Source organism: Scyliorhinus torazame, chromosome 12 (assembly GCF_047496885.1).
Source record: "Scyliorhinus torazame isolate Kashiwa2021f chromosome 12, sScyTor2.1, whole genome shotgun sequence".
Classification (NCBI taxonomy): domain Eukaryota; kingdom Metazoa; phylum Chordata; class Chondrichthyes; order Carcharhiniformes; family Scyliorhinidae; genus Scyliorhinus; species Scyliorhinus torazame.
The window spans coordinates 205097525-205125501 of record NC_092718.1 but is presented as its reverse complement, the minus strand read 5'-3'; the positions used below and the strand labels follow the sequence as shown (position 1 = coordinate 205125501).

Here is a 27977-nt window from a genome sequence, read left to right as displayed (position 1 = left end):
TTTTTTCCAGCATCTTCTGTTCTTATTATCCTAGCAGATACATTTGGCTGATGAGTCAGCAAGACATAATTAGGCACACACGCAACACAAGTTGGAACTAAATGGTTAAGTCCCATTGAAATACAGGGTACAAGAATAGGGTGTTGATGCAATCGGAGGAGCTTGCCTGGTTCCAAACCCTCTACTGATTTAGGATTGGTCACAAGGAGGAACCAAAATTCCAGGCACTGCAAGAAAGGGAGGAATCTTGCACTGAACACAGGAATTAGGAGCAGAAGTCGGCAATTCAGCCCTTCGCGCCTGCTCCGCCATTCAATCAGAGCATGGCCTCTCTCTTCCTGGTCCCAAATCCACCTCGCTACCTGTTCCCCATATGCCTTCAACCCGTTTTTTAAAATCAGAACTATATCTATCTACTTCTGTAATCCATTTAGTGACTCAGACTCCACCGCATTGTGGGGCAGGGAGTTCCACAAATTCACCACCCTCTGCGAGAAGTAGTTCCTCCTCATCTCAGTTTTAAATCCCAACTTATATCTGTGACCTCTCTTTCTAGATTGCTCCTCAAGGAAGAACATTTGGTCTACGTTTACTTTACCAATCCCACTTAATATTTTATACACCTCGATCTGATCCCCTCTCGCTCTTCTAAACTCCAGCGAGCATAAGCCCAAACTTTTCAAACCTCTCCTCATACGTCAACCCTTTCATCCCCGGAATCAATCTGGTGAACCTCCTCTGAACTGCCTCCAATTTCACCCCATCCTTCCTCAAATAAAGAGACCAAAAACTGGATACAATACTCCAGATGTGATCTCACCAACACCCTATACAATTGCAACAACACTTCTCTACTTTTATACTCCAGTCCTTTTGCAATAAATGCTAACATTCCCTTTGCCTGTTTAATTACACGCCGTACCTGCATACCGACTTTCTGCGATTCATGAACAAAAACACCCAGATCCCTCTGCCCAGACGCATTCAATCTGCTTTCCATTTAGATAATAATTTGCCTTTCTATTTTTCCAGCCAAAATGAATAACCTCACACTCATCCACATTAAACACCATCTGCCAAATGTTGGCCCATTCACCTAGCCTATCTATATCCGTCTGTAAATTCTTCATCTCCTCTTCACTGCCTGCTTTCCCACCTATTTTAGTATAACCTGCAAATGTTGCTATGTTACACTCTGTCCCTGCTTGCAGATCATTTATATAGATTGTAAGCAGTTGAGGTCTGAGGACTGACCCCTGCGGCACCCCACTAGTTACAGTTCACCAACCAGAGAAGGGTCCATTTATCCCGACCCTCTGCTTTCTGTCAGTCAGCCAATCCTCAATCCAATCTAGTACTCTACCCCCAATCCCCTGCGATCGTATCTTCTGCATCAGCCTTTTGTGCAGCACCTTGTCAAATGCCTTTCAAAGTCTAGATTTTCCACATCCACAGGTTCCCCCTTAACACCTTGCTGGTTACATCCTCAAAGAACCCGAGCAAGTTTGTCATGACTTACCCTTCATAAAACCATGCTGACAATGGTGGATTGAGCTTTGTCTTTCCAAATGTTCTGTCATCTCCTCCTTAATGATTGATTCCAGAAACTTTGCCACCACAGAGGTCAAGCTAACCGGTCTATAGTTTCCTACTTTTTGCCTCTTCCCTTTTGGAATAGGGGCGTCCCTTAGTGTGTTTCCAATCCACCAGGACCTTCCCAGAATCCAGGGAATTTTGAAATATCATAATCAATGTATCCAGCATATCTACTGCTACCTCCTTTAATACCCTAGGGTGCAGATCATCAGGTCCTGGGGACTTATCTGCCTTTAATCCCATTAGTTTATTCAATACCTTCGCCCTAGTGATGGTTATTGTCCAAGTTCCTCTGCATTAGCTGCAGTTTTTGGAAATACTTTTTATTATCCTCTACCGTGAAGACAGATGCAGAATATTCGTGTGCCTTCGGCCTCGGTGTTCCCCGTTATTACCTCACCAGTATTGTCCTCTAAAGTGCCAATGTTTACTTTAGCTAGTCTCTTCCTCTTTATATACTTATCGAAGCTTTTGGCATCAGTGTTTATGTTTTCTGCTAGTTTCCTTTCGTAGTTCATCTGAACTCTTTTGATTTTATTTTCAGCAGCCTTTTGCTGAACCTTAAAGTTCTCCCAATCCTCCAGTTTGCCACTAGCTTTCACAGTATGGTACGCCCTAGTTTTTGCCTTTAATGCCCTCTTTGACTTGCTACGGAATGTTTTTCTCCCTTTTACAATTCCTCTTCCTCTCCGGAATATACTTTAATTGAGAGGTATTGAATATCTCCCTGAACACCATTCCTGAATATTCATTCCTGTCTTGTTGGGAGGCATCTGATTTTCAGAGTTGGAGAAAATTCAAGTTTGGACCCTCGCCAGGAACATATCCGTACATTGCATGCATTGCAAGCTGGAATCCCGGCCTTTTACTATTTTTACCCATAAATGATCAATTACATTACTTTGCATCGCAGGTACTTTGAAGGAAAAAAAATATTCAAAACTTTTGACATCTGTCAAAATAACCCGGCAATGGATAGCGGAGCAGTGCAAAGCTTTGAATACACAACAATGCAGAGGGAACATTACGTTTCAATTGTGAATGATTACAAAACAAAATAAAACAAAAATTCAGTTTTACCTTGAAAATAGCACGCTCGCGGAGAAGCCTTTCCGGAAGGTTCTTACGTGGGAGCTCTCTGGTCGTTTGCAATTCTTCATTCCAGTCCCTTGTCTGGAGACACCCAGAACAGATTGTGAGGAAACTTACATGAAAAGGAGGATATTCACTTAGCGTATTTAGTGAGTATCTTATTACATGCTCCGGATATCCCAAAGCACTAAAGGCAGAGAATGACTTTTTTTTAAAGTGTAGTGCTGTTACTTAGGCAACTGCTCGCAGCCAATCGGCACGAGTTGTGTCGATAGTGGAGGGATGATTGTTGGTCGGGACACCAGGAGAATTGGTATTCGTTTCTGAATAGGCCTGTTTACACCCTGACCTCACAGTTTCATACTTCATCCACAATACAGCAGCACTGCACTGAAGAGTTAGTCTAGATTGGGTACTCCAGCTGACAGCAGGACTCGAGTCCATATCCAAGATCCTTGTGACTCCAAAGTGAGTGCTAGCAACTGAACAGAGCTGACAAAAGGCAATTCTTTTACTTTTTGGGAATTTATTTTTTTTAAATTCTCCTCCTTTTTCACATTTTCTCCCAAATTTACACCCGCCACCAATAAACAATAATCAGTAACAAATATGTCAATCCCCATATCAATAACAACGATCCCATCCTCCCCCCAAACATTAGCCCGCATGTTCACACAAACAAATGACAAAAAGGAATTAGGGATCACCCATAGTCGCCATTAACACACACATCTCCCCCCCTCCCCGCAACCCTCCCACCCACACACCCCAACTAATGTTCGATGTTATCCAGTTCTTGAAAGTGCTTAATGAATAATGCCGATGAATTGGAGAACCCCTCCATCCTTCCGCTCAGTTCAAACTTAACTGTCTCAAGAGTCAAGAATTCCAACAGGTCCCCCCACCACGCCAGGGAACAGGGTGGAGAGGTTGCTCTCCATCCTATCAGGATCCACCTTCGGGCGATCAACGAGGCGAAGGCTACAACATCTGTCTCCGCACCCGTTTCCAACCTTGGCTGGTCCGACACCCCGAATATGGCCTCCCGGGGACCCGGGTTCAGTTTCACGTGCACCACTTTAGAAATTACCCTAAAAACCTCCTTCCAGGACCAAAATACTAGTGCCCCTCCTCCATATCCTCTCCCAATTCTTCCTCCCACTTTGCTTTGATCCCTTCCAATGGTGCCTTCTCCTCTTCCAAAATAGCTCCGTAAACTGCTGACATTACCCCCTTCTCCAGCCCCCCCCACCCCCCGTCGTCAGCACCTCCTCCAGCAATGTGGAGGCCAGCTCCACCGGCAAGCTCTGTATCTCCTTTCTGGCAAAATCTCGAACCTGCATGTGTCTAAACATTTCCCCCTGCTCCAGCCCATACTTCCCTTCCAGCTCCTTCAGTCCTGTAAACCGACCCCTAAGAAACAAATCTTTTAGTGTCTTAATCCCCTTCTCCTCCCATTTCCGAAAATTTCCATCCCATTTCCCTGGCTCAAATCTGTGGTTCCCCCGAATCGGCATTTCCCATGACCCTGCCCCCAACCCGAAGTGTTGCCGAAACTGCCTCCAAATTCTCAACGAAGCTATTATTACCGGACTCCCCGAGTATTTCCCCAGGGCCATCGGGAGTGGCGCTGCTGCTAGTGCTTTCAACCCTGACCCCCTGCACAAACTCTCCTCCATTCTGACCCTTGGGAATCAACCCCTCTGGACCCAGCTCCGCACCTTCTCCACATTCGCCGCCCAGCAGTAAGACATCAGGTTCGGAAGGCCCAAACCCGTTGCCTGCCTTCCCCTCTGTAGCAGCACCTTTCTAACTGTGGCCACCTTCCCTCCCCGTGTGAATGAAGTAATCCTTCCCTCAGTCTCTCTGAAAAAAGCCTTTGGCAGGAAAATCGGTAGGCATTGAAAAATAAACAGAAATCGTGGCAACACATTCATTTTAACCGCCCGTACCCGACCCGCCAGTGACAGAGGGAGACCATCCCACCTTGCCCCCCCCCCCCCCCCCCCCCCCGCCCACTCCCGGGCAACCTGCACTCCCAGGTCCCTAAAGTGAGTCCCTGCCCTGTGGAATGGCAGCACCCCCCCACCACTGCCCCACCCCCGGCCGAAACACCACAAAATACTCACTCTTGTCTAGATTCAGCCTGTACCCCGAGAAAGACCCAAACACTCGAAGCAGCTCCAATATTCCCCCCTCTTGACACACTCGGTTCCGACACGTATAACACAAGTCATCAACATACAAGGACACCCTATGCTCTATCCCCCCCCTGCACTATTCCTTTCCATACCCCCGAGCCTCTTAATGCGATGGCCAATGGCTCAATCGCGAGGGCAAACAGCAGGGGGGGACATAGGACATCCCTGCTTAGTCCCACGGTGGAGAGAAAAGTATCTTGAGCTGCTGTCGTTTGTGCGGACACTCGCCCTCGGTTCCTTATATAGCTTTACCCAGTTCACAAATCTTGGTCCAATCCCAAACCGCTCCAGAACTGCCATCAAGTAGCCCCATTCTACACGGTCAAACGCCTTCTCAGCCTCCTACGCCACAACGAGCTGTTTCCTTCCCCTCTGCCGGTGCCATAGCGACGTTCAATACCCTTCTAATGTTTGAAAAGAGCTGCCTCCCTCTCACGAACCCCGTCTGATCTTCACCTTCAGGAGGCACTCCTCCAGCCTACCCGCCAGTACCTTCGCCAATACTTTTCTGGCCACATTCAGGAGTGATATGGGCCTATACGACCCACACTCTGTCGGATCCTTATCTTTTTTTAAAAAAAATCAACAGGGAAATCGATGCCTGCCCCAAAGTTTGTGGCAACACCTCCCTCCCTATCACCTCCTCAAACATCCCCACCATCAGGGGTGTCAGCTTATCTTTGAATTTTTTTTATAATATTCCACCGGAAACCCATCCGGCCCTGCCACTTTCCCCGACTAAATCCTCCCAATCGCATCCTTTATCTCCTGCTCCACTATCGCTCCTTCTAATGTAGCCCTGTCCCCCTCCCCTAACGTCCGGTACTCCAGCCCATCTAGAAATTCCTGCATCTCACGGACTCCCCCAGGTGGCTCTGACCTGTACAACCTCTCATAAGATTCCTCAAAAACCTTGTTAATCATAGAACATAGAACAATACAGCGCAGTACAGGCCCTTCGGCCCACGATGTTGCACCGAAACAAAAGCCATCTAACCTACACTATGCCATTATCATCCATATGTTTATCCAATAAACTTTTAAATGCCCTCAATGTTGGCGAGTTCACTACTGTAGCAGGTAGGGCATTCCACGGCCTCACTACTCTTTGCGTAAAGAACCTACCTCTGACCTCTGTCCTATATCTATTACCCCTCAGTTTAAAGTTATGTCCCCTCGTGCCAGCCATTTCCATCCGCGGGAGAAGGCTCTCACTGTCCACCCTATCCAACCCCCTGATCATTTTGTATGCCTCTATTAAGTCTCCTCTTAACCTTCTTCTCTCCAACGAAAACAACCTCAAGTCCATCAGCCTTTCCTCATAAGATTTTCCCTCCATACCAGGCAACATCCTGGTAAATCTCCTCTGCGCCCGCTCCAAAGCCTCCACGTCCTTCCTATAATGCGGTGACCAGAACTGTACGCAATACTCCAAATGCGGCCGTACCAGAGTTCTGTACAGCTGCAACATGACCTCCCGACTCCGGAACTCAATCCCTCTACCAATAAAGGCCAACACTCCATAGGCCTTCTTCACAACCCTATCAACCTGGGTGGCAACTTTCAGGGATCTATGTACATGGACACCTAGATCCCTCTGCTCAACCACACTTTCAAGAACTTTACCATTAGCCAAATATTCTGCATTCCTGTTATTCCTTCCAAAGTGAATCACCTCACACTTCTCCACATTAAACTCCACTTGCCACCTCTCAGCCCAGCTCTGCAGCTTATCTATATCCCTCTGTAACCTGCTACATCCTTCCACACTATCGACAACACCACCGACTTTAGTATCGTCTGCAAATTTACTCACCCACCCTTCTGCGCCTTCCTCTAGGTCATTGATAAAAATGACAAACAGCAACGGCCCCAGAACAGATCCTTGTGGTACTCCACTTGTGACTGTACTCCATTCTGAACATTTCCCATCAACCACCACCCTCTGTCTTCTTTCAGCTAGCCAATTTCTGATCCACATCTCTAAATCACCCTCAATCCCCAGCCTCCGGATTTTCTGCAATAGCCTACCGTGGGGAACCTTATCAAACGCTTTGCTGAAATCCATATACACCACATCAACTGCTCTACCCTCGTCTACCTGTTCAGTCACCTTCTCAAAGAACTCAATAAGGTTTGTGAGGCATGACCTACCCTTCACAAAGCCATGCTGACTATCCCTGATCATATTATTCCTATCTAGATGATTATAAATCTTGTCTCTTATAATCCCCTCCAAGACTTTACCCACTACAGACGTGAGGCTCACCGGTCTATAGTTGCCGGGGTTGTCTCTGCTCCCCTTTTTGAACAAAGGGACCACATTTGCTGTCCTCCAGTCCTCTGGCACTATTCCTGTAGCCAATGATGACATAGAAATCAAAGCCAAAGGTCCAGCAATCTCTTCCCTGGCCTCCCAGAGAATCCTAGGATAAATTCCATCAGGTCCCGGGGACTTATCTATTTTCAGCCTGTCCAGAATTGCCAACACCTCTTCCCTACGTACCTCAATGCCATCTATTCTATTAGCCTGGGGCTCAGCATTCTCCTCCACAACATTATCTTTTTCCTGAGTGAATACTGACGAAAAATATTCATTTAGTATCTCGCCTATCTCTTCAGACTCCACACACAATTTCCCATCCCTGTCCTTGACTGGTCCTACTCTTTCCCTAGTCATTCGCTTATTCCTGACATACCTATAGAAAGCTTTTGGGTTTTCCTTGATCCTTCCTGCCAAATACTTCTCATGTCCCCTCCTTGCTCGTCTTAGCTCTCTCTTTAGATCCTTCCTCGCTACTTTGTAACTATCCATCGCCCCAACTGAAACTTCACACCTCATCTTCACATAGGCCTCCTTCTTCCTCTTAACAAGAGATTCCACTTCCTTGGTAAACCACGGTTCCCTCGCTCGACGCCTTCCTCCCTGCCTGACCGGTACATACTTATCAAGAACACGCAGTAGCTGATCCTTGAACAAGCCCCACTTATCCAGTGTGCCCAACACTTGCAGCCTACTTCTCCACCTTATCCCCCCCAAGTCACGTCTAATGGCATCATAATTGCCCTTCCCCCAGCTATAACTCTTGCCCTGTGGTGTATACTTATCACTTTCCATTATTAACGTAAACGTCACCGAATTGTGGTCACTGTCCCCAACCTGCTCTCCTACCTCCAAATCCAACACCTGGCCTGATTCATTACCCAAAACCAAATCCAATGTGGCCTCGCCTCTTGTTGGCCTGTCAATATATTGTTTCAGGAAACCCTCCTGCACACACTGTACAAAATATGACCCATCTATTGTACTCGAACTATATCTTTTCCAGTCAATATTTGGAAAGTTAAAGTCTCCCATAATAACTACCCTGTTACTTTCGCTCTTATCCAGAATCATCTTCGCCATCCTTTCCTCTACATCCCTAGAACTATTAGGAGGCCTATAAAAAACTCCCAACAGGGTGACCTCTCCTTTCCTGTTTCTAACTTCAGCCCATACTACCTCGGAAGAAGAGTCCCCATCTAGCATCCTCTCCGCCACCGTAATACTGCTCTTGACTAGCAGCGCCACACCTCTTTTGCCTCCTTCTCCGAGCTTACTAAAACACCTAAACCCCGGAACCTGCAACATCCATTCCTGTCCCTGCTCTATCCATGATCAGATCCGGGGCCACCACCAACTTCCCTGCCCTATCCCTCACCTGCACAATTTCCCTTACCGCTGCCTCCCTCCGGAGCTGACCTGCTAACATACCTTATCTCCATGTTCGTAAACTGCACCCCTTGCTCGTCTCAGTTGGCGCACCGCCTTCCTGGTAGACAGTCGCTCATAGCTCGCCTGTAGTTCCTTCCTCTTTTCAGCTTTGCTGGATCCCTATCTTCTGTATAACTCCTATCTACCTCCAACATCTCATCTATTACCCTCTGCCGCTCCAACCTCTCCTCTTTGTCCACCCTGGCCTTAAACAAAATCATCTCCCCCTCACCACCACCTTTAGAGCCTCCCAGACAACTACCTTCGACACCTCACCCGTACAGTTGAAACCTACATATTCCTCAATCACCTTTTCAATGTTGTCACAGAATCCTTGGTCCCCCAAAAGTCCCACATCTAATTTCCACCCCGGCCTTTGCGCTATACCCTTCTCCAGTACCATATCCACCCAATGCGGAGCATGATCTGACACTGCAATTGCCGAGTATTCCGACCCCTTAACCCCAGCCAGCAAAGCCTTCCCCACCACGAAAAAGTCGATCCGCGAGTATACCTTATGGACTGCTGAGGAAATCGAGTACTCCCGCTCCCTCGGGTGCAGAAACCTCCAAGGGTCCACCCCTCCCATTTCCACCATTAGCCCAGCCAGAGCTTTCGCTCGCCGCCGCCGCCCGCCCCCCCCCCCCCCCCCCCCCCCCCCGCCCCCCCCGCCCGATGGGACCAGCGAGCGTGGCCTGTCCAACCTTGGCTCCTGCACCAAGTTCCAGTCCCCCCCCCCACTATCAGTTTGTGTCCCCCCAAGTCGGGGATGGCCCCAAACACCTTTGCGAATCCCACATCGCCCCAATCGGGACTGTATACACCGAACAGCGCCACTAACCTCCCCTCCAGCGCCCCTGTCACAATCACATATCTACCCCTCTGATCTGCCACCACCTTCTCCAGCTGGAAACGTACCCTTTTGCTGACCATTACCGCTACCCCTCGAGCCCCTCCGTCAAATCCAGAGTGAAACACTTGGCTAACCCAGCCCTTTTTAAGTCTCACCTGGTCCTTCACCCTCATCCGCTCCTCTCCTCAGTGGCACGAAGTCAACTGTAGCATCCCAACAGCTAATCTCACTGTAAACACAAACTCAGCACGAGGGGGGCAATTTAGCATGGCCAAACAATCTAACCTGCTCATCCTTGGACTGTGGGAGGAAACCGCAACACTCGGAGAAAATGCAGACTCCACACAGACAGTCAGTCAAGGCTGGTATTGAACCCGAGTCCCTGGCACTGTGAGATGGCAGTGCTAGCCACTGTGCCACCTTTATATAGGGGGTCGGTTAGCTCAGCTGGCTGGAAGGCTGGGTGGTCATGCGGACTGACGCCAACAGCACGGGTTCAATTCCAGTACCAACTGAGGTTATTCTTGAAGGCCTTCTCAACCTTACCCGAGGTGTGCTGATCCGGAGGTCAAACCACCGGCAGTCAGCCCTTCCTCTCAAAAGGAGTAACTTATGGCCCCTCAGGGACTATGACATACAGGGCAGTGTGATTCTTGTCCTCAAAAAGCTCTGTCAATGTATTACTGTCAGATGCTGAAAATATGCAAATTTATGTAGTGTCAAACCAAAGACAAACATGCTTAAAAATTAACCTATAACTGCATGTTTGTCTGCATAGTTGGAACCGGATCATTGGAACCCGGCAGCATGTTGAAATGGTGTTCTTCAGAAAGGAGCAGTACGCCGTCTTCACATTTGTTTCCCTAAATAAATTTAAAGTACCCAATTATTTTTTTCCCCAATTAAGGGGGAATTTAGCGTGGCCAATCCACCTACCCTGCACATTTTTTTTTGGGTTGTGGGGGTGAGACCCACGCAGACACGGGGAGAATGTGCAAACTCCGCACGGACAAGTGACCCGGGGCCGGGATGGAACCCGAGTCCTCGGCGCCGTGAGAGCTTCCGTGTTTATGGCGAAGCTGCCCTACTACGGATAGTGGATAATGAAATTAACACCCATCGCAAGTTTACTTTTAAATGCCAGACGAAATGAGTGAGCTATTAATCAGAGAGATGTTCAGTGCAGGGCCAAGGTTCACCAGACTGCTTATCTAAGCATTAGTGTGAACAGAGGCCAAGCATGGGGCGGGGGCGTAGAGAAGAGAGCCAAAATCAATGAAGCGTTGTCTCCCCACAGGGTGACTTGGATAGATGACGGCACAGAAACAATTCGGATGTAGAACAAATTTTTTTGAAAACAACGCAGTTACAGGAGATATACAGAGGCTGTTACACTTTGGCTCGCTATAGCGCATTGATCAGCCTGTCGTACCTGGCCTGGTATATGCTCCTCGTATCCCAAGCGTGAAGTGTATGCATCTTCTGCACGAACACAGTCCATGGCGTGCTCCATCATGGGTGCAGTCCAACTGTACACTTGGAACGGAGTCGCAATCCTTTCAAACGGGTGTCGCTGAACCCTACACACAAAATGGCACACGAGTCAGTAAAGCAGGGTTCAAATATTTTACTGCACCACCACAACGCACCCCACTGAACGGCAAGTACGCTCAGCCCAAAGGCATCACGGAACTGCATGCACCCAGTGATCATGGTGGTTGAGCCAATTCCACGGGCACGTCGGTCAGGCACGCGCTATTGTCCAGTGTACATTTTTATGCAGCTCCTGTTCTGCTAATAGGGAACTATCCCCTCCCCATCCATTTAGTCAGGCGTTGGGAGAGCGCTGCCAGACGTAAAATGGGAGAATGGTGCAGAGAGCAATCGCTCGACACAGAGCCGAACTGCACAAAGTAAGGAGCATGTTGAAGTTTTGCATTTTGCCAGCATCAAGATCTGAGCCTCGAAAACCAGACAGGAATTCAGGAACATCCAACACAACTAAGACCCGCAACACGACTTAAACTCATCATTGCAAAAGTGCCATCAATTAATCATCATCCTGGAGTATTTTGATTTGTTCATGAGATGCAGGCATCACTGGCCGGACCAGTATGGATTGCCCATGCCTAATTGCCCTTGAACTTCCGGCCTGGGCAGCAGAAGGCAAGGCCACCAAAGGTGGAACTATTATATCGGAAATGGTCAAGAGGCAACTGTTGGAGCACCACAGATATCTCAGAGGGTTCCGTGGAATCCCTAGCCCTATCCCCGTAGCCCTGCCCATTGATCACCCAAGGCCGGAATCCAACCCATGTCCCTGGCGCAGTGAGGCAGCAGTGCTGACCACTGTGCCGCCCGGTTTTGGGGCTGGAGGAGATAGCAGAGATAGGGAGGGGCAAAGTCTCACAGATCAATCTGAAAACCAGGGTGAGAGTTTTCAAGTCGAGATGCTGCTTGACTGGGAGCCAATGCAGGTCAAAGAGCACAGGAGAGAGAGGGGCATGGTGCGAGACAGCAATCCCCTATGGAAACAGGTTACTCCATTGCCACGAGTCCAATGATCGATCTACAATGGAATTCACAAAACTCCACACTGTACTCCATCTGTGGCCTAATCAAAGTCTTGCGCAGATTCATCAGCTCCTTGTTTTTGTATCCGTCCCTGTTGGCACACAAAACCCAGGATCCTATTATCTTCCTCCATGTTAACTCTGTTGCAATGTGCTTTATTTGGCTAACTCCATAAAAATAAATTGGGCCTCACGCTGTAATTGTAGTCTGTACTGGAACTGCAAAGGAAATGAGTCACTGAGCATGGCAACACAACTGATTATTTTCACATTTGTGCTTTATTCCCAGGGACAGAGTAGGAGATTAAATGAAAATCATAACCGACGAAGCTTTATTGCCCTCATACAAAGGCGAGGTACAGTGGATCCCCCTCCCCCACACCCCCAACCTCTCCCTCCCACCGCAGGTTAGTTGATGGGAGGGCAGCACGGTGGTGCAGTGGTTAGCACTGCTGTCTCACGGCGCCGAGGCCGAAGGTTCGATCCCGCCTCTGGGTAACTGTCCGTGTAGAGGTTGCACATTCTCCCCGTGTTTGCGTGGGTTTCGCCCCCACAACCCAAAGATGTGCAGGGTAGGTGGATTGGCTGCGCTAAATTGCCCCTTAATTAGAAAAAATGAATTGGGTACTCTAAATTTATTTTTTAAAAAGGTTAGTTGATGGGAAATGAAAGCGTATTTCTCAAGTTAGTCCTGTTTCAGGGAAAGTACACAATTAGAAAGCAGAAAAAGACAACTTGCAGCAGTCCAACTCTCACCTTTTCTTTTGTAAGGCAGCAAAATTCTTTTTGAAAATAGGACTAGTCTGGCTCAGCAATTCCACCAGGGAATGGCTGAGGAAGCTGGGGTTCGCTGGCTTGGGGTTGAAGATGTAGGCCGTCGAGCTGTCCGGAGTAGAGAAACCAGTCTTGTAAGACGTGTGGAAATGTATTGCACTTAAACAGCTATGCATTTTGTCTTATCATTACACACGCAGACATACGCACACATATAAAGACACACTTCCTGGACCCAGAACTATCGAGCCTCAATTTAATTCAGAAAGCTTGGCACATCGTTTTGCTCGTGTTCAGTGATTGTTTGACCGAATGCCCTGGGCGCGATTCTCCGCTCCCGTGCCGGTTTGGGTCGCCAAATTTTCCCGCGACGCCGGTCCGATGCCCTCCCACAATTCATGGAAGCTGCCAGATCGGCACAATCACGTTTTGCCAGGCGCGGTACAGTGAATTGCCCAAGACAGCCAAAATGGTGATTCACCGGTACCCCCCTCGATTCTCTGGCCCGGATGGGCCGAGCGGCCTGCCCAAAACGGCGGGTTCCCCCCCGGCGCCGTCCACACCTGGTCGCTGCCGGCGGGAACAGCACGGGAACGCTGGGGGGGGGGGGCCCTCAAATGGGGTCTGGCCCGCGATCGGTGCCCACCGATCGTCGGGCCGGCTTCTCTGAAGGAGGACCTCCTTTCTTCCGCAGCCCGGCAAGATCCGTCAGACATCTTCTTGCGGGGCGGACTCGGGGAGGACGGCAACCACGCATGCACGGGTTGGCGCCAGTTATGCGGCACCGCCTTTACGCGGCGCCAAGGCCTGGCGTGCGTAAATGACGCGGCGCCGCTCCTAGCCCATTATCGGGCCCTGAATCGGTCGGGATAGGGGCCGTTTCGCGCCGTCGTGAACCTCGCGGCACTCACGATGGCGCGAACACTCTGCCTCCATTTCGGAGAATCGCGCCCCCTTTGTCCAGCTCACACCCAGTGCTCATTCCCACCGCAATAGTGTGCAGCAATTAACACTAGCCGAGCTAAGACGGAAAATAATTTAAACGTGCTCCTCCTCTCGGGACCTTGTAGTCAAATTGCACAATGGTTTCACAAATATAAACGTCACTGTAATTTGTGTTTTCAGGAGTTTACAAGGAAACTATAGAAATAATGTCAGATCAGAATCACAAACTCTGTAGCGAGGGTCCGGCTCTTTTACAGGGAAGGAGAGGAGAGGGGGCGGAGAGGAGGGAGGTGATGAGAGAGGCGGGAATTAAATAAAAAGGGGAGTGGGGCAGCACGGTGGTTAGCACTGCTGCCTCACAGCACCAGAGATCCGGGTTCAATTCCAGCCTTAGGTGAAGTTTACGTTCTCCCCGTGTCTGCGTGGGTTTTCTCCGGGTGCTCTGGTTTCTTCCCACAGTCCAAAGATGCACAGGTTGGGTCAGGCTGAATTGCTCCTTAGTGTTCAGAGATGTGCAGGTTAGGTGGGGTTACGAGGATAGGGTGGGGACCTGACCCATCGTTAGGATGCTCTTTGAGGGTCGGTGCAGACTTAATGGGCTGAATGGCGTCTTTCTACACTGTAAGGATTCTATGATTCCAGGGTCATATCCACTGTGCCATTGCTTCATGCCAGTATGGACACAGGCCATTGGCCTATCCCACACAACTGGATGTGCCATTAATACGGTATTGAGGTTGTGCACATCTAATAGTGCCTCTCAGAATGGCAGAGTCAATATAGTAAGTACATGGAATTGCTGATAAGACCCTTCTTCTGACTTGCCGCAATTTTGTGAAGGACACGATGTGCCGAGTGGCCTAAATCTGCTCCTATGTCTTACGGTCTTGTGTGCTAGTTATGAGTGTTAGCTTGTGTGAAACTGCAACAGTGCAGGAGTTAAGGTACTGTGTCGTGGCCTTCCCTGACCCAGTGTTACAGCACTCACCAGATCAGCAATTGCCAAAGTCCTCCAATTCTGCAAATCGCTCCCTTTTACTTGAGCAGGGGGGCGAGTGGCAACTAATTTTACAGCCAGTTACACCAACAATTGCAAACCTTTTCCGCCCACTTGGCAGCGGCAGTTGTTCCATCGAATCGCGGGGCTAAGTGGGAAGCTGGAAGCAACACAGATCAGTGGTTGCTGGTCTGCAAGTTCCACTGATGTTTTTCTTTTTGCAATCAAGCCGACTAATTTGCGTTATAAACTCCGCACTACGGGCGGCACGGTGGAGCAGTGGTTAGCACTGCTGCCTCAGGGCGCCATGGACCCAGGTTCGATCACGGCCTGTGTAGAGTTTGCACATTCTCTCTTGTGTCTGCGTGGGTCTTACCCCCACAACCCAAAGATGCACAGGGTAGGTGGATTGGCCCCGCTACATTGCCCCTTAATTGGAATTTTAAAAAAAAAATAAAATAAATTCCGCACTTGGGGAAACTTCCTCATTGGGGCAAATTTCCAATTTCAGTCACGTAACTGTGGGAATGTTCCGAGCAGAAATCAGATACATTGTCCACTTTGGTGTCACATGGTGTCGGGGGTGAACCAGCTGGATGGATCCAGAACTGGCTTGGCCATCGAGGACGGAGGGTAGCAGTGGAAGGGTGTTTTTCCAAATGGAGGTCTGTAACTAGTGGTGTTCTGCAGGGATCAGTACTGGGACCTCTGCTTTAGCAAGTTTGCAGATGATACTATGATAGCAGGAGTTGCGGATAGTGATGAAGATTGTCGGAGAATACAACAGGATATAGATAGGCTGCAAAATTGGGCAGAGAAATGGCAGATTGAATTTAACCCGGACAAATGCGATGCATTTTGGTAGATCCAATTCAGGTGGGAGCTATAAAATAAATGGCAGAACCATCAGAAGCATAGAAACACAGATCTGGGCGTGCAGGACCACAGATCCTTAAAAGTGGCAGCACAGGTGGAAATGGTGGTAAAGAAAACATATGGCATGCTTGCCTTCATAGGACAGGGTATTGAATATAAAAGCTTGAAAATTATGTTATAGTTATATAGAAAGTTGGTTAGGTCACATTTGGAATAATGTGTCCAATTCTGGTCACCACACTACCAGAAGGATGTGGATACGTTGGAGAGAGTACAGAAAAAGTTTACCAGGATGCTGCCTGGTATGGAGGGTATTAGCTATGAGGAGAGATTGAATAAACTGGGATTGTTCTCCCTAGAAAGACGGAGGCTGAGGGGTGACCTTATAGAAGTTTATAAAATTATTAGGTGTATAGATAGGGTGAACAGTTGGAGGCTTTTTCCCAGGGCGGAATTGAAAATTACAAGGGGGCACAAGTTCAAGGTGAGGGGAAACAGCTTCAGTGGAGATGTGCAGGGAAAGTTTTTTTTACACAGAGGGTGGTGGTGGCCTGGAATGCACTGCCAAGTGAGGTGGTTGAGACAGGTACGTTAGCGACCTTTAAGACTTATCTGGATAGACACATGAACAGACGGGGTATAGAAGGATACAGGCGGTTGGTCTAGATAGGACACGTGATCGTTGCAGGCTTGGAGGGCCGCAGGGCCTGTTTCTGTGCTGTATTGTTCGGTGTTCTTTCCCCATTAGCAAGAGCAGTGGGAGGAACAGGTAAATAAATTCATAATGAAGGGGATAGCCTGCATGGTAACACGTGTGCAGCCACACTTACTGATTCACGTAGAAACCTCGGGTTGAAGCAGTGATGCTAACATGCCGATCCTCCATGGTAACCACATACAGGTACATCAAATCGCCGTGCATCTTGCGGTTACCTGGCGGAGGATTCCAGCCACTCATAGTTAACACTTTCAGGCACTGCAGGGGCTGTGGAAAGGGAGGGAAATAAATCAAAATCATAATTCCTGTACTGCTATACAACTTAATATGTATTTACATAGTGCCTTACATCGAGCCTTTGCAACAAGATTACGGGGAAGTATTAACTGTGTGGTAATGTGCACACTGTCAGAGTGAGCGATTTAACATGTCACAATATCCCACAAAGCTTGAAATCTACACACAGCATGACCTGCTATCAGAGTGCTGCATCTCTGCATCCAAAATTCTCGTTGCACCAAACAGTCTGAACCAAATCATTACCAAAGACATCCTCGGTGACCATAGCACATTAATCTTCTCCACATCATTTGACACAGCAGACCACACTATCCTTATCCCCATTGTCCAGATTTGCGGACGTGTTCTAAGTTGCCTCCGCTCTGAGCAATCACAATGCAACAAAACCATCTACAGCAAGGCCTTCGCTTCCCACCTCAGGATTTACCTCTGGAGTTTCTCGACTTCCTTCACTAACCACTCGTCTGACAGTCAAACCATGGACAAGTTACAACTTCCACATGTAGCCATCAAGGACACTGAAGTCATTTGTCTTTGACCTCAGTCAGCGATTCCACCTCGTCCCCACCTACCACCTCCGGTGTTTCCCCAGACTGTCAGTCTCGGCATCCGATCGGACCCCAGCCTCATGCATATCCTCCCCAATACAAAGACCACCATGTTCAATCTACATAAAAGTTCACCGCCTACGCCCCACTGCAGATTGGCAGCTATGCCTTTAGCCCCTCTGGCCTCAAAAATCATTTATTTCACTTAAGCATTCTGTCACGTTGTCTCGCATCTCTCCTTGGACTCGATGGCCATTTTAAAATTACAGCTCTGAAGGAGAGTTGTTGAAAGCATTGCCACCACCTCCTTCTCAAGGGCAATACTCTCCTCTTGCCTCCGTCAGTGCAGCTCCAACACTGAAGGTCATCAAGACCATCCAAGACAAAGCAGCCTGCTTGATTGGCATCCCATCCACCACGGTAGCACGGTAGCATTGTGGATAGCACAATTGCTTCACAGCTCCAGGGTCCCAGGTTCGATTTCGGCTTGGGTCACTGTCTGTGCGGAGTCTGCACATCCTCCTCGTGTGTGCGTGGGTTTCCTCCGGGTGCTCCGGTTTCCTCCCACAGTCCAAAGATGTGCAGGTTAGGTGGATTGGCCATGATAAATTGCCCTTAGTGTCCAAAATTGCCCTTAGTGTTGGGTGGGGTTACTGGGTTATGGGGATAGGGTGGAGGCGTGGACCTTGGGTGGGGTGCTCTTTCCAAGAGCCGGTGCAGACTCGATGGGCCGAGTGGCCTCCTTCTACACTGTAAATTCTATGAAAAAAAACCTTAAACATCCACTCCCTCCACCACCGGTGCACAGTGGCACCATCTACGAGATGCACTGCAGTAACTCAACAAAGCTCCTTCGACAGCTCCTTCCAAACCCGTGACCTTTTGCACCTAGGTGGACAAGGGCAGCAGATGCATTGGAAAACCATCCCCTGAAAGTTACCCTCCGAGCCACACACAGAGGGCTGGATTCTCCGTCCCGCCGCGCCACATTTCTGTTCCAGCACGCCGGCGGGGTGCTCCGTTTCGCAGGCTGGTCAACGGGGTTTCCCATCGTGGGGCAGCCCCACGCCGTCGGGGAAAGTGGGGTTTATTTGGGTTATTTTTGTACTGTGTTTGGGGCCTTTGCTCTGGGTTTGTTCTTGGTGGGAGGTGGTGGGTTACTCTTTCTTTTGTGTTGGGCGGGTGTTGTTAAGTTTGCGCTGGGAGAATGTTTGAGCAGGGGGGTGGGAGAGGAAATCAGTGGGAGTAGGATGCTAAGCGCCATGGGCCGGGACTACCAGGCCAGCTGAGCGGGCTAGTCGACGGAAGCGCAGTGGGCAGGAGGTTAGTGTGTTGAAGGGGGTTGGGGTTGTTATTTTGTGGTGGTTGGGGGGGGAAGAACTGCTGACAGGGGAGGGGTTTCTAAAGCGTGGTAAAAGTTAAGCTGTCAGCAGTTGGGGGGGGGGGGGGCACGGTTAAAAAGGGGAGGCGTTTATGTGAGCCATGTTGGCTGGGTGTTGTTGTTGGTTTGATGTGTGGTTGTTTATTTTGTTAACATTTATAATACAAATGCCTTAATAAAATATTTTTTGGGGGAAAATATTTGGTCTGTATTAAATGTATTTAACCTTATTTATGGGGTCGTAGTTAGGGAACATGCCCGATTTCAATATTGTGGCCCATTGAGATGAAGGCTGCCCACTCACCAGCCCTCTCACCAGCCCGGGTTGCCTATCACTGCGTTAGAAGCTACAATATAGAAATGAGCCTGAGCTTTTACCATCCACACAATACTCGTCCGAATTATATTACCCTCCCTTTTGCATTTTCCCCTGATCCATCCTGTACAACTGATCTTGAACATTGACTCCGTCACATTTAAACCCTGGAAGTGAATCCCTACCTCACAGGTCACTTATGTGAAGAAGCGGCTCTTGATCTCGGTTATAAATTCCAACTATTTAATCGGAAGCCCCTTAACTACTGGAAACAGTTTGCCTCCACTTTTGCTGTCCCATCTGTTCATAACCCGGTTAGCACAATTGCTTCACAGCTCCAGGGTCCCAGGCTCGATTCCCGGCTTGGGTCACTGTCTGTGCGGAGTCGGCACATCCTCCCCGTGTGTGCGTGGGTTTCCTCCGGGTGCTCCGGTTTCCTCCCACAGTCCAAAGATGTGCAGGTTAGGTGGATTGGCCATGATAAATTGCCCCTTAGTGACCAAAATTGCCTTTAGTGTTGGGTGGGGTTGCTGGGTTATGGGGATAGGGTGGGGGTGTGGACCTTGGGTGGGGTGCTCTTTCCAAGAGCCGGTGCAGACTCGATGGGCCGAATGGCCTCCTTCTGCACTGTAAATTCTATAACCTCAAATCAATGCTGCTAAATTCATTAGAGTTATGTTACAGCACACAAAGAGGCCATTCGGCCCATCCTGTCTGCGCTGCCCAAAAAGAACCTACCTAATCACATTGTCCAGCACTTGGGCTGCAGCCTTGCATGCTATGGCGTTTCAAATGCTCATCTAAAGTGCTCCTTAACTGTTGTGAGGCCTCCCGCCTCTACCCTTCTCGGACAGCGAATTCCAGATTCCCCCCACTCTCTGGGTGAAAACGTATTTCCTGCCCCTTATCTTAATCCTATGCCCCCCTTCTTACTGAGCCCTCTATACCAAGGGAAGAAACTTCTTCCCATCTACCTTTTGTAAGTCCCTCATAATTTTGCACACTTCAATCAGATCCCCCCCTCAGCGTTCTCTGCTGCAAGGAAAACAACGCCAGCCTAATGAGCCTCTCTTCCCAGCGGAAACGATCCGTGGGAAATCTCAAATTAAATCGGACAAGCAGCAAACATGCTAAAGTTCCAGCGATGGTCAACAGTATTGGTCAATATCAGAGCAGACAGCTCACCTTCACTTTAATAATAGATCGCAAACACAAATAAGTACCTTGGTGTCCTCTCATCAACCCAAAATATTCACTCTGTTCCTTTCTCGGATGCTGCCTGACCTGCTGGGCATTTCCAGCACTTTCCATTTCAATTTCAGTATTTCAAGCATCTGCAATATTTTGCTTTTGGTTTTACCTTTGCCTCCTTGGTCTGCGGCTGGAGGAAGAGCAAAGGGCGTTCCTTGCTTCCGGGGAGGATGTGTTCTGGGGGCGTGCAGTCAATTTGCTCCAACTCCGAGCCTTTCCTTTTGCGCTTCCCAGTCTCTGAGAATAAACGTTTTGAAAATTGCAACAAGAGTCAGTGGCGCTGTTCCTTTCGAGCGGAAAGTACAAAATCCACTTTCTCCAGCGCTGCCGTTGCCCACGGTGATCCGATCATCGTGGGGCAAAACTGATGGATTAGTTAATAAACGGATCAGGGTTAATTTATATTATAGGAGAAGTCGTTGTCAAAACAATTCCCAGACAGGGCACTTTAATCCACTATTTATTTGTAGATATGACTTCTCTGTCCCCCACTGCCCTTCGAGACTCCTGTCACAGCTGTCAAACTCTAGCCGCAGAAATCAAACATCTGTACTTGGCTTTAACAGGTGAACAATGCAGGCTGGGGCCTGCCTCCTCTCTCCGTCGGGCAATGTAATCAAATCATGGTGAAGGAGTTCAGACTTCAGGGAAATAAAGACAAGGAGCGGCCACTTCATATTTCAGGCATGAACAAATTGTCACGAGAATGTAATTGAACAAAGAATTTTGTCAATTTTCTCCTTTCCTTTTAAAAAAAAATAAATTTAGAGCGTCCAATTCATTCCCCCCCCCCCCAATTAAGGGGCAATTCAGCATGGCCAATCCACCTACCCTGCGCATCTTTGGGTTGTGGGGGCGAAACCCACGCAAACACGGGGAGAATGTGCAAACTCCACGCGGACAGTGACCCAGAGCCGGGATCGAACCTGGGACCTGGGCGCCGTGAGACAGCAGTGCTAACCACTGCGCCACCGTGCTACCCTAATTTGCTCCTTTCCTAAAGGTCCTGCATCGTTCTCCAATACCTCACCAAAGTGGCCATTATTCACGAGCAGGTCTTGACTGCCGATGGCACTAGGTTATCCAACAGCGTTCGATACCCGAATTATGACCTGCTGCCTGTACACACGTCCTGTGAAATGGACTGGGTTCAGGGGTGCGAGCTCCAAAACAAAGGCGGATCTGAGGGAGTGCTGGATTGTTGCCGTCTTTCCAAAGACATTAAACTGAGGCTCTGCCGTGTGCTTCAAGTGGATGTTAACGATCTTGTGACATGGAGAACAGCAGCGGAGTTCTCCCCAGTGCCCTGGCCAATATTTAGGCTGCCCTTGCTGTCACTGCCACTACAAGTGACCTTCAGTGGACATCACTGCCACATCTACAAATATTCAACAGGTGCAGCATCACTAAAATTAGATTTTTTTTTCCCCCACCACGTTTAAGGGTTGCAGTTTTCACAGAAAACTGAATCCCAAAAGAGTTAAAAATCCAAGATTTGGACGGCATATGGCGCAGGGGTTAGCACTGGAACTAGGGCGCTGAGGGCCCGGGTTCGAATCCCAGCCCTGGGTCACTGTCCGTGTGGAGTTTGCATATTCTCCCCATGTCTGCGTGGGTCTCACTCCCACAACCCAAAGATGTGCAGGTTAGGTGGATTGGTCACACTAAATTGCCCCATAATTGGGGGAAAAAATATATATAATTGGGTACTCTTAAATTTATTTTTTTAAAATCCGAGATTTGCAGTTGCGATTTACTCGCCGCCCAGCACCCGACCACTCATTGCCTCACTCCCTCCCGCTCGCCACCCTGCTCCCTCGTTGTCCACGGGGCAGTGAGCGAGGAGGCCAAGGGTTGGGAACGGGGTGAGCAGAACACGGCAGCACGCGGAACAGCGAGCATTCAACAATGTCAGCCCACAGCACACGCCCCCACGGGTGGAGTGGCTGGAAATTTCCTGTTCTAGGCGCACAATGATGTACTTGCACAATGATGGGTGGCACGGTAGCACAGTGGTTAGCCCTGTTGCTTCACAGCTCCACGATCCCAGGTTCGATTCCGGCTTGGGTCACTGTCTGTGCGGAGTCTGCACGTTCTCCCCGTGTCTGCGTGGGTTTCCTCCGGGTGCTCCGGTTTCCTCCCACAGTCCAAAGATGTGCAGGCTAGGTGGATTGGCCTTGCTCAAATTGCCCTTCGTGTCCAAAAAGGTTAGGCTAGGTTACTGGGATAGCTTGGAAGTGTGGCCTTAAGTAGGGTGCGCTTTGCAAGGTTCGGTGCAAACCTGATGGACCGAATGGCCTCCTTTAGCACTGTAAATTCTATGATTCTAGTCGGGGCACGGACTTCCTGTCCCTATGTGGTGGCACAGGAGATAGTGTTATGTAAATGCATTCCTGTCTCTCTCTCTCTCTCTCACACACAGCAGTGCAGAAGCCAACGTCAGTCTTCCCTGGTGGCCAGGAGAGCGGAATCATTGCAGACCAATTGTCTTTCCAGTTGTGTGTAGATTCGCTATTTACTAAATTAACTCACAAAGCAATCTGGGGGGCTTGAAAAAAAATCAAAGATTGTGATGAATGTAGGAAATCTTTATACATGTTTTATTTCATGTCTGTTGCAGTAATGTTATTCAAAGAATTTAGGTTAAAGTATGCAGATTATATGTCTGCTAAAACTGTGATTAAGGGATTAACAGTTACTCTGGGAGGGGCTGGGTGTGTTTTTAGTTTTGCTTTTCAGCCCTGTCTGGTGTCGGTTTGAAGACTCATCCTCGAGTTCTGCTCTGGACTGTGAGGAAAGGAGCTGCGTTTCATGGACGGACTTCCGAGAGGCAGCACGGTAGCACAGTGGTTAGCACAGTTGCTTCACCGCTCCAGGGTCCCAGGTTTGATTCCTGGCTTGGGTTACTGGGATTGGGATAGGGTGGAGGTGTGGGCTTAAGTAGGGTGCTCTTTCTAAGAGCCGGTGCAGACTCGATGGGCTGAATGGCCTCCTTCTGCACTGTAAATTTTATGCGATCCTGAGAGCTTCTCTCCAAGGACTTTGCAAATACATCTGTAAGGCACTAGGTGTCAATTTTATTAATAAGTGACCTGTATGTGGATTTTGCCGAATTGAAATTTTAGAAGTAGATGGGAAGGCAAGCTCAAAGACCTTTCTTTCTTTCTTTTTTTAAAAAAAAGAACGGTGTGGTACAAAGGTTGGTGACATAGACGGGGGAGACCCTGAAGATTTTTGGGACAGATACGGTGCCAGTGCCATAACAACAAGATGCCCAGCTACCTATAATCATTGCCAAGCAGCATCAGCCAAGTCACATGGGACGGGATTGGCTGAGCCCAATCAAATGGAACTTGTCGGAAATTTTCAAAATCTCAGACAGTGTCTTCCAGGAAGTCTTATTAAGACGTATTCCAGAACGAGTGGAGTCGAATAAAGGGAGTAAAAGCCAACCCTAACTCAATATCAAAGTTTTTCACAGATAGACCGGTTCCTTACGCCTTGCAACAAAATGTGGAATCTGAACTTAAATACTGGGAATTATCAGATCCGTGCAGTTTTCTGAATGGGCGGCACCCGGAGGAAACCCACGCAGACACGGGGAGAGCGTGCAAACTCCACACAGACGGTCACCCAATGCTGTAATCGAACCCAGGTCCTTGGCGCTGTGAGGCAGCAGTGTTAACCACTGTGCCGTCCCTTTACAAGCTAGGGTTCAAATTAGATTCAAACAAGGCCTGCGCCCACACGAAAGGCCAGGCGAGAACCATAATGGAAGTCCCGGCACCCAAGAAGGTGGCAGAATTAAGTCCTTCTCAGGGACGGCAAACTACAATGGTTGTTTTATCCCCAACCTAGCAATGACGTCAGCACCACTACACTTGCTCTTACAAAAACACCAGTGTTGGCATTGGAAGGAAGCACAGGAGCAGGTTTCCAGCACATCAAGCAGATCTCAACAGTCATCGAGTCTATTGGCTCACTTTGACCCAAAGAAGTCAATCATGATGCATCACCATACTGAATAGGGGCGGTCCTGTCTCACAAAATGGAGGATGGCTCAGAGTTCAATTGCCTCCGCCTCTAGAACTCTCTCTGATGCTGAACGGAAATACATGCAAATCGAGAAGGACGGCCTTGCTGCAATCGAGAAATTTCACCAGTCTATAGGTGACATTTCACAATAATAACAGACCACAAGACTCTGCTGGGGCACCTCCGTAAAGACAAGCCGATGCCTTCAATCGCCTCCGCCAGAGTAGAGGCGGGCATTGTTGCTGGGGCCTACGGTTACATCTTTCAGCATAGGCCCTTGTTGCAATAACTGCACAGTGCCCATCCGGGCCAAATATAAAATGCTCGCTCATAGCTACATTTGGTGGCCTGGCATAGATAAGGATATTGCACGTATGCTGCGCCAGTGTGACCCTTGCCAGACACAGATGTTGCCAGCCACAGCCAACCTCCACTCTTGGAAGTGGTCTGGTCGCCCATGGGCGAGGGCGCCTGTGGACTTTGCTGGCTCCTTCTTGGTTGACGCCCACTCAATGTGGTTGGAGGTTCAAGAGATGAGAACAACAACCTTTGAGACCACAGTGGAGGCTCTGCGGTGGATGTTTGCTACCCATGGCCTCCCCGAAGTAACAGTGTCTGATAACCACACCCTGTTCACGGAAAACGAGAACAGCCCCCCCCCCCCCCCCCCCCCCCCCCCTAGTCTCAAACGGGTTAGTAAGAGTGAGCTGTGCAGATGTTCACGGTGGCCATGAAGCAACGGTCCGGCAGACTTAGATTGTCTAACTTTCTACGACCTTATTATACAATCCCACTAGAATTAGTCGTGGGCCGTCTGGACAAGACTTGGCTTTCCCGAATTTGGTGGGAAAGGTGGAGGCAGGGCAGGCCTCCCAGAGGAAGCAGCACGTATCGAACAAAGGAGGCAGGTCATTTCAAGTGGCCAATCTGGTCCTCACTGGGAACTTCGCCTCAGGCCCACTTTGGCTACCAGGCAGAATTGTATCAAATTCAGGCCCAGTCACGTACATGGTGGATTTGAATGGCAGGGCAGTGCGGTAGTACACGGACTACGTACGAAGCTGTGGGACCACAATCTTGGAAGAGTGCTCCGGTGGTGGAGCCAGAACAGAGGGAATCCAGGAGTTCTGAGGAGGCCGCGTTGATAAACCAGGAGGGAGCTGGAGAAGGGAATGCCCTTGCTGTGGTGGTCGAATCTGAGAGACAATCTGCCACAGGTGACAATGTCGCTGCCTCAGAGTTGGAGGACTCAGCTGGGGGAACTAAGGCGGTCAACAAGACCCAGAAATTCCTCGATAGATTGACATTATGATAAACTGTTATGGACTCTCTTGTGTTTCTCAGCCTTTTTATTGTCTATTGTTACTGTATACAATCTCTTCTGGAAATATGTTACTGAGGGACGTAAGGGAGGGGGTGGGGGAAGGGATGTGGTAGAGCAGCCCCTTTAGGCGAACCCTCGTGGCCCACGTGACCAGCTCGAGGACTATCAGGCAGGAGGGTGTGAACCCCAACCAATGGGGGGGAAAAAAAGACGCGGGGCCCTGTGAGCAGGGCCTGGTCAGAGTGGACCCAGGAGCCAGAGAGTGAAGACCTGTTTCGAGACTCCGTGCCTGTGTATAGTTTATCTTTACTTGTTACCAATAAACCCATGTTGCTTTACACTGGAAGTCTCCCTGGTATCAGCTCGAGCCAACACAGCTACGAGGTCACACAATACATTCATCTCCTTTCATAAAGGAAGGTACAGATCGTGCATGGCAAGTAACTTGTACAGTTTGAACACAATTACCAGGGGGCAGCTTTTAAACTTAAATCATTAATGCACATGCAATGCCACGCTGGGATCAACATTATCTCATGCCAGCTTTGAGGGACACACACACCACACACACACACGCGCACACGCACACGCACACACACACTTCCTTCACCATCTCATCATCGCCCAGTTCTCTTCTTACCTCCCAAATCTCCCTCGGTGAACATGCTCAGGAATGACAAGGAATTGCAGTCTACGCCATTGTAGGAATCGGATGGGTCCAAGCTCTTCAGAAGGTCTCGGATGTGTCGCACGTGTATTCGGGCTTCACGGACAGTGTAAGGCTCTTTGGGGATACACAAAAAAAGAAAACCACAAAGTGATTTAACCCAGCTGGTGACGAGATAATTACGGATGGGAAAGCCCATTCAGCCCATCTTCCCTCAGCAAACCAGAGATATCCTAACACCCTCTTTCCCGGTCTCAGTGTAGCATCCAACTGTTGCTTAAATCATTCCAAGATATTTTCCTGAGGCTGGACGATCATTTTTGCATGTTGTCGTTTGAATGATGTTCCTTTATTCTACTCCCAACTTTAAGTGATATTTTGTAAAACTTTAAGAGAGTCTTGCTTACTTCTTTTGCACTTCAGCATCTGGACATGTATCTTGGTGACCAGAACTGGATGCAGTGCTCAAGGTAAAGTCTGATTGCAGCACTAAATGTTTTGGAGCATCAAATTATAATGTTTATGTTGCCCATTTTCTCATTAGGACTCCAGAATTGGGCCTTGCAAATGAGCTTCAAACTCATTTCCTGACACAGGTTTGATCCGTTCTTCGGGAGTTATTGGATGAATTCTATAAAATCCCTAGAATGCAGAAGGAGGCCATTCGGCCCACCGAGTTGCACTGACCCTCTGAAAGAGCATCCTACCTGGGCCCAATTTCCACCCCATAACCTCACCTATCCTTTTTAAAAAAAAACATATATATATATATTATATATAAAGTGCCCAATGCTTTTTTTCCCCCGAATTAAGGGGAGATTTACTGTGGCCAATCCACCTACCCTGCACATTTTGTTGGGTTGTGGGGGTGAAACCCACGCAGACACTGGGAGAATATGCAATCTCCACACGGACAATGACCCGGGGCTGGGATCGAACCCGGGTCCTCGGTGCCGTGAGGCAGCAGTGCTAACCACTGAGCCGCCTTAACCTCAACTAACCTGCACACCTTTGGACACTAAAGGGCAATTTATCATGGCCAATCCGGCACACCGTTGGACTGTGGGAGGAAACCGGAGCACCCGGAGGAAACCCACACAGACACGGGGAGAACATGCAGACTCTGCACAGACAGTGGCCCGTGGCCAGAATTGAACCCGGCACTGTGAGGCAGCAGTGCTAACCACTGTGCCACCCTACTTTAATTTAATAATACCCGAGCTTTTTTGTCGGAAATCCACTGAGACCACGTATCAAGCTAACGTTGTGATGAATGCTCTGATACCCAAGATGGCTGGACCTTGGGGTTATCCAGCAATGAGGCAACGACATGAAAGGAACAGGTCTTTCTAAATCTTCAGACGCACAAATTTCAACAAGGACAAACCAGGAAACGAGGAATAGAAAATTGAACTGAATTGAAGTGATTTAGTTAGGCCTCATCAGACAGGTGAAGCCTACAGTCTGTAGCCGAGGCAAGCCCTTGTGGAGGCTACGTAGACCTAGAGAACTGTCGCCACAGGCGGGCGGAACTACAGATGGCTGGTCCAGAGAGATGTTTAGTAAGCCTGGAGCCGTACGCTAGGCAACAGGATCTGCTGAGAGGGAAGAGGGAAAGTGAAAACAATCATTCCATGGATTTTTTTTCTTGCAATGCGTTTCATCTCTGAACTGATCAGAAATGATTGGTTGAAAGGCAGCACGGTGGCGCAGTGGTTAGCACAGCTGCCTCATGGAGCCGAGGTCCCAGGTTCGATCCCGACTCTGGGTAACTGT

At 48.9% G+C, this 27977-nt stretch overlaps 1 protein-coding gene across 4 annotated transcripts in view; it reads right to left on the bottom strand.

Moving 5' to 3' along the window:
* Positions 1 to 27977, bottom strand: part of cluha (clustered mitochondria (cluA/CLU1) homolog a) — a 135519-nt gene that overhangs the window by 66712 nt on the left and 40830 nt on the right. For all 4 annotated transcript variants that reach the window (XM_072469753.1, XM_072469754.1, XM_072469750.1 and 1 more), the window contains exons 4-9: positions 26175 to 26318; positions 20285 to 20412; positions 16492 to 16646; positions 12826 to 12951; positions 10929 to 11076; positions 2677 to 2769 (exon numbers count right to left, since the gene is read on the bottom strand). In XM_072469753.1, the coding sequence (XP_072325854.1) occupies positions 2677 to 2769; positions 10929 to 11076; positions 12826 to 12951; positions 16492 to 16646; positions 20285 to 20412; positions 26175 to 26318 (794 nt within the window). The remainder of the gene's footprint in view (positions 1 to 2676; positions 2770 to 10928; positions 11077 to 12825; positions 12952 to 16491; positions 16647 to 20284; positions 20413 to 26174; positions 26319 to 27977) is intronic.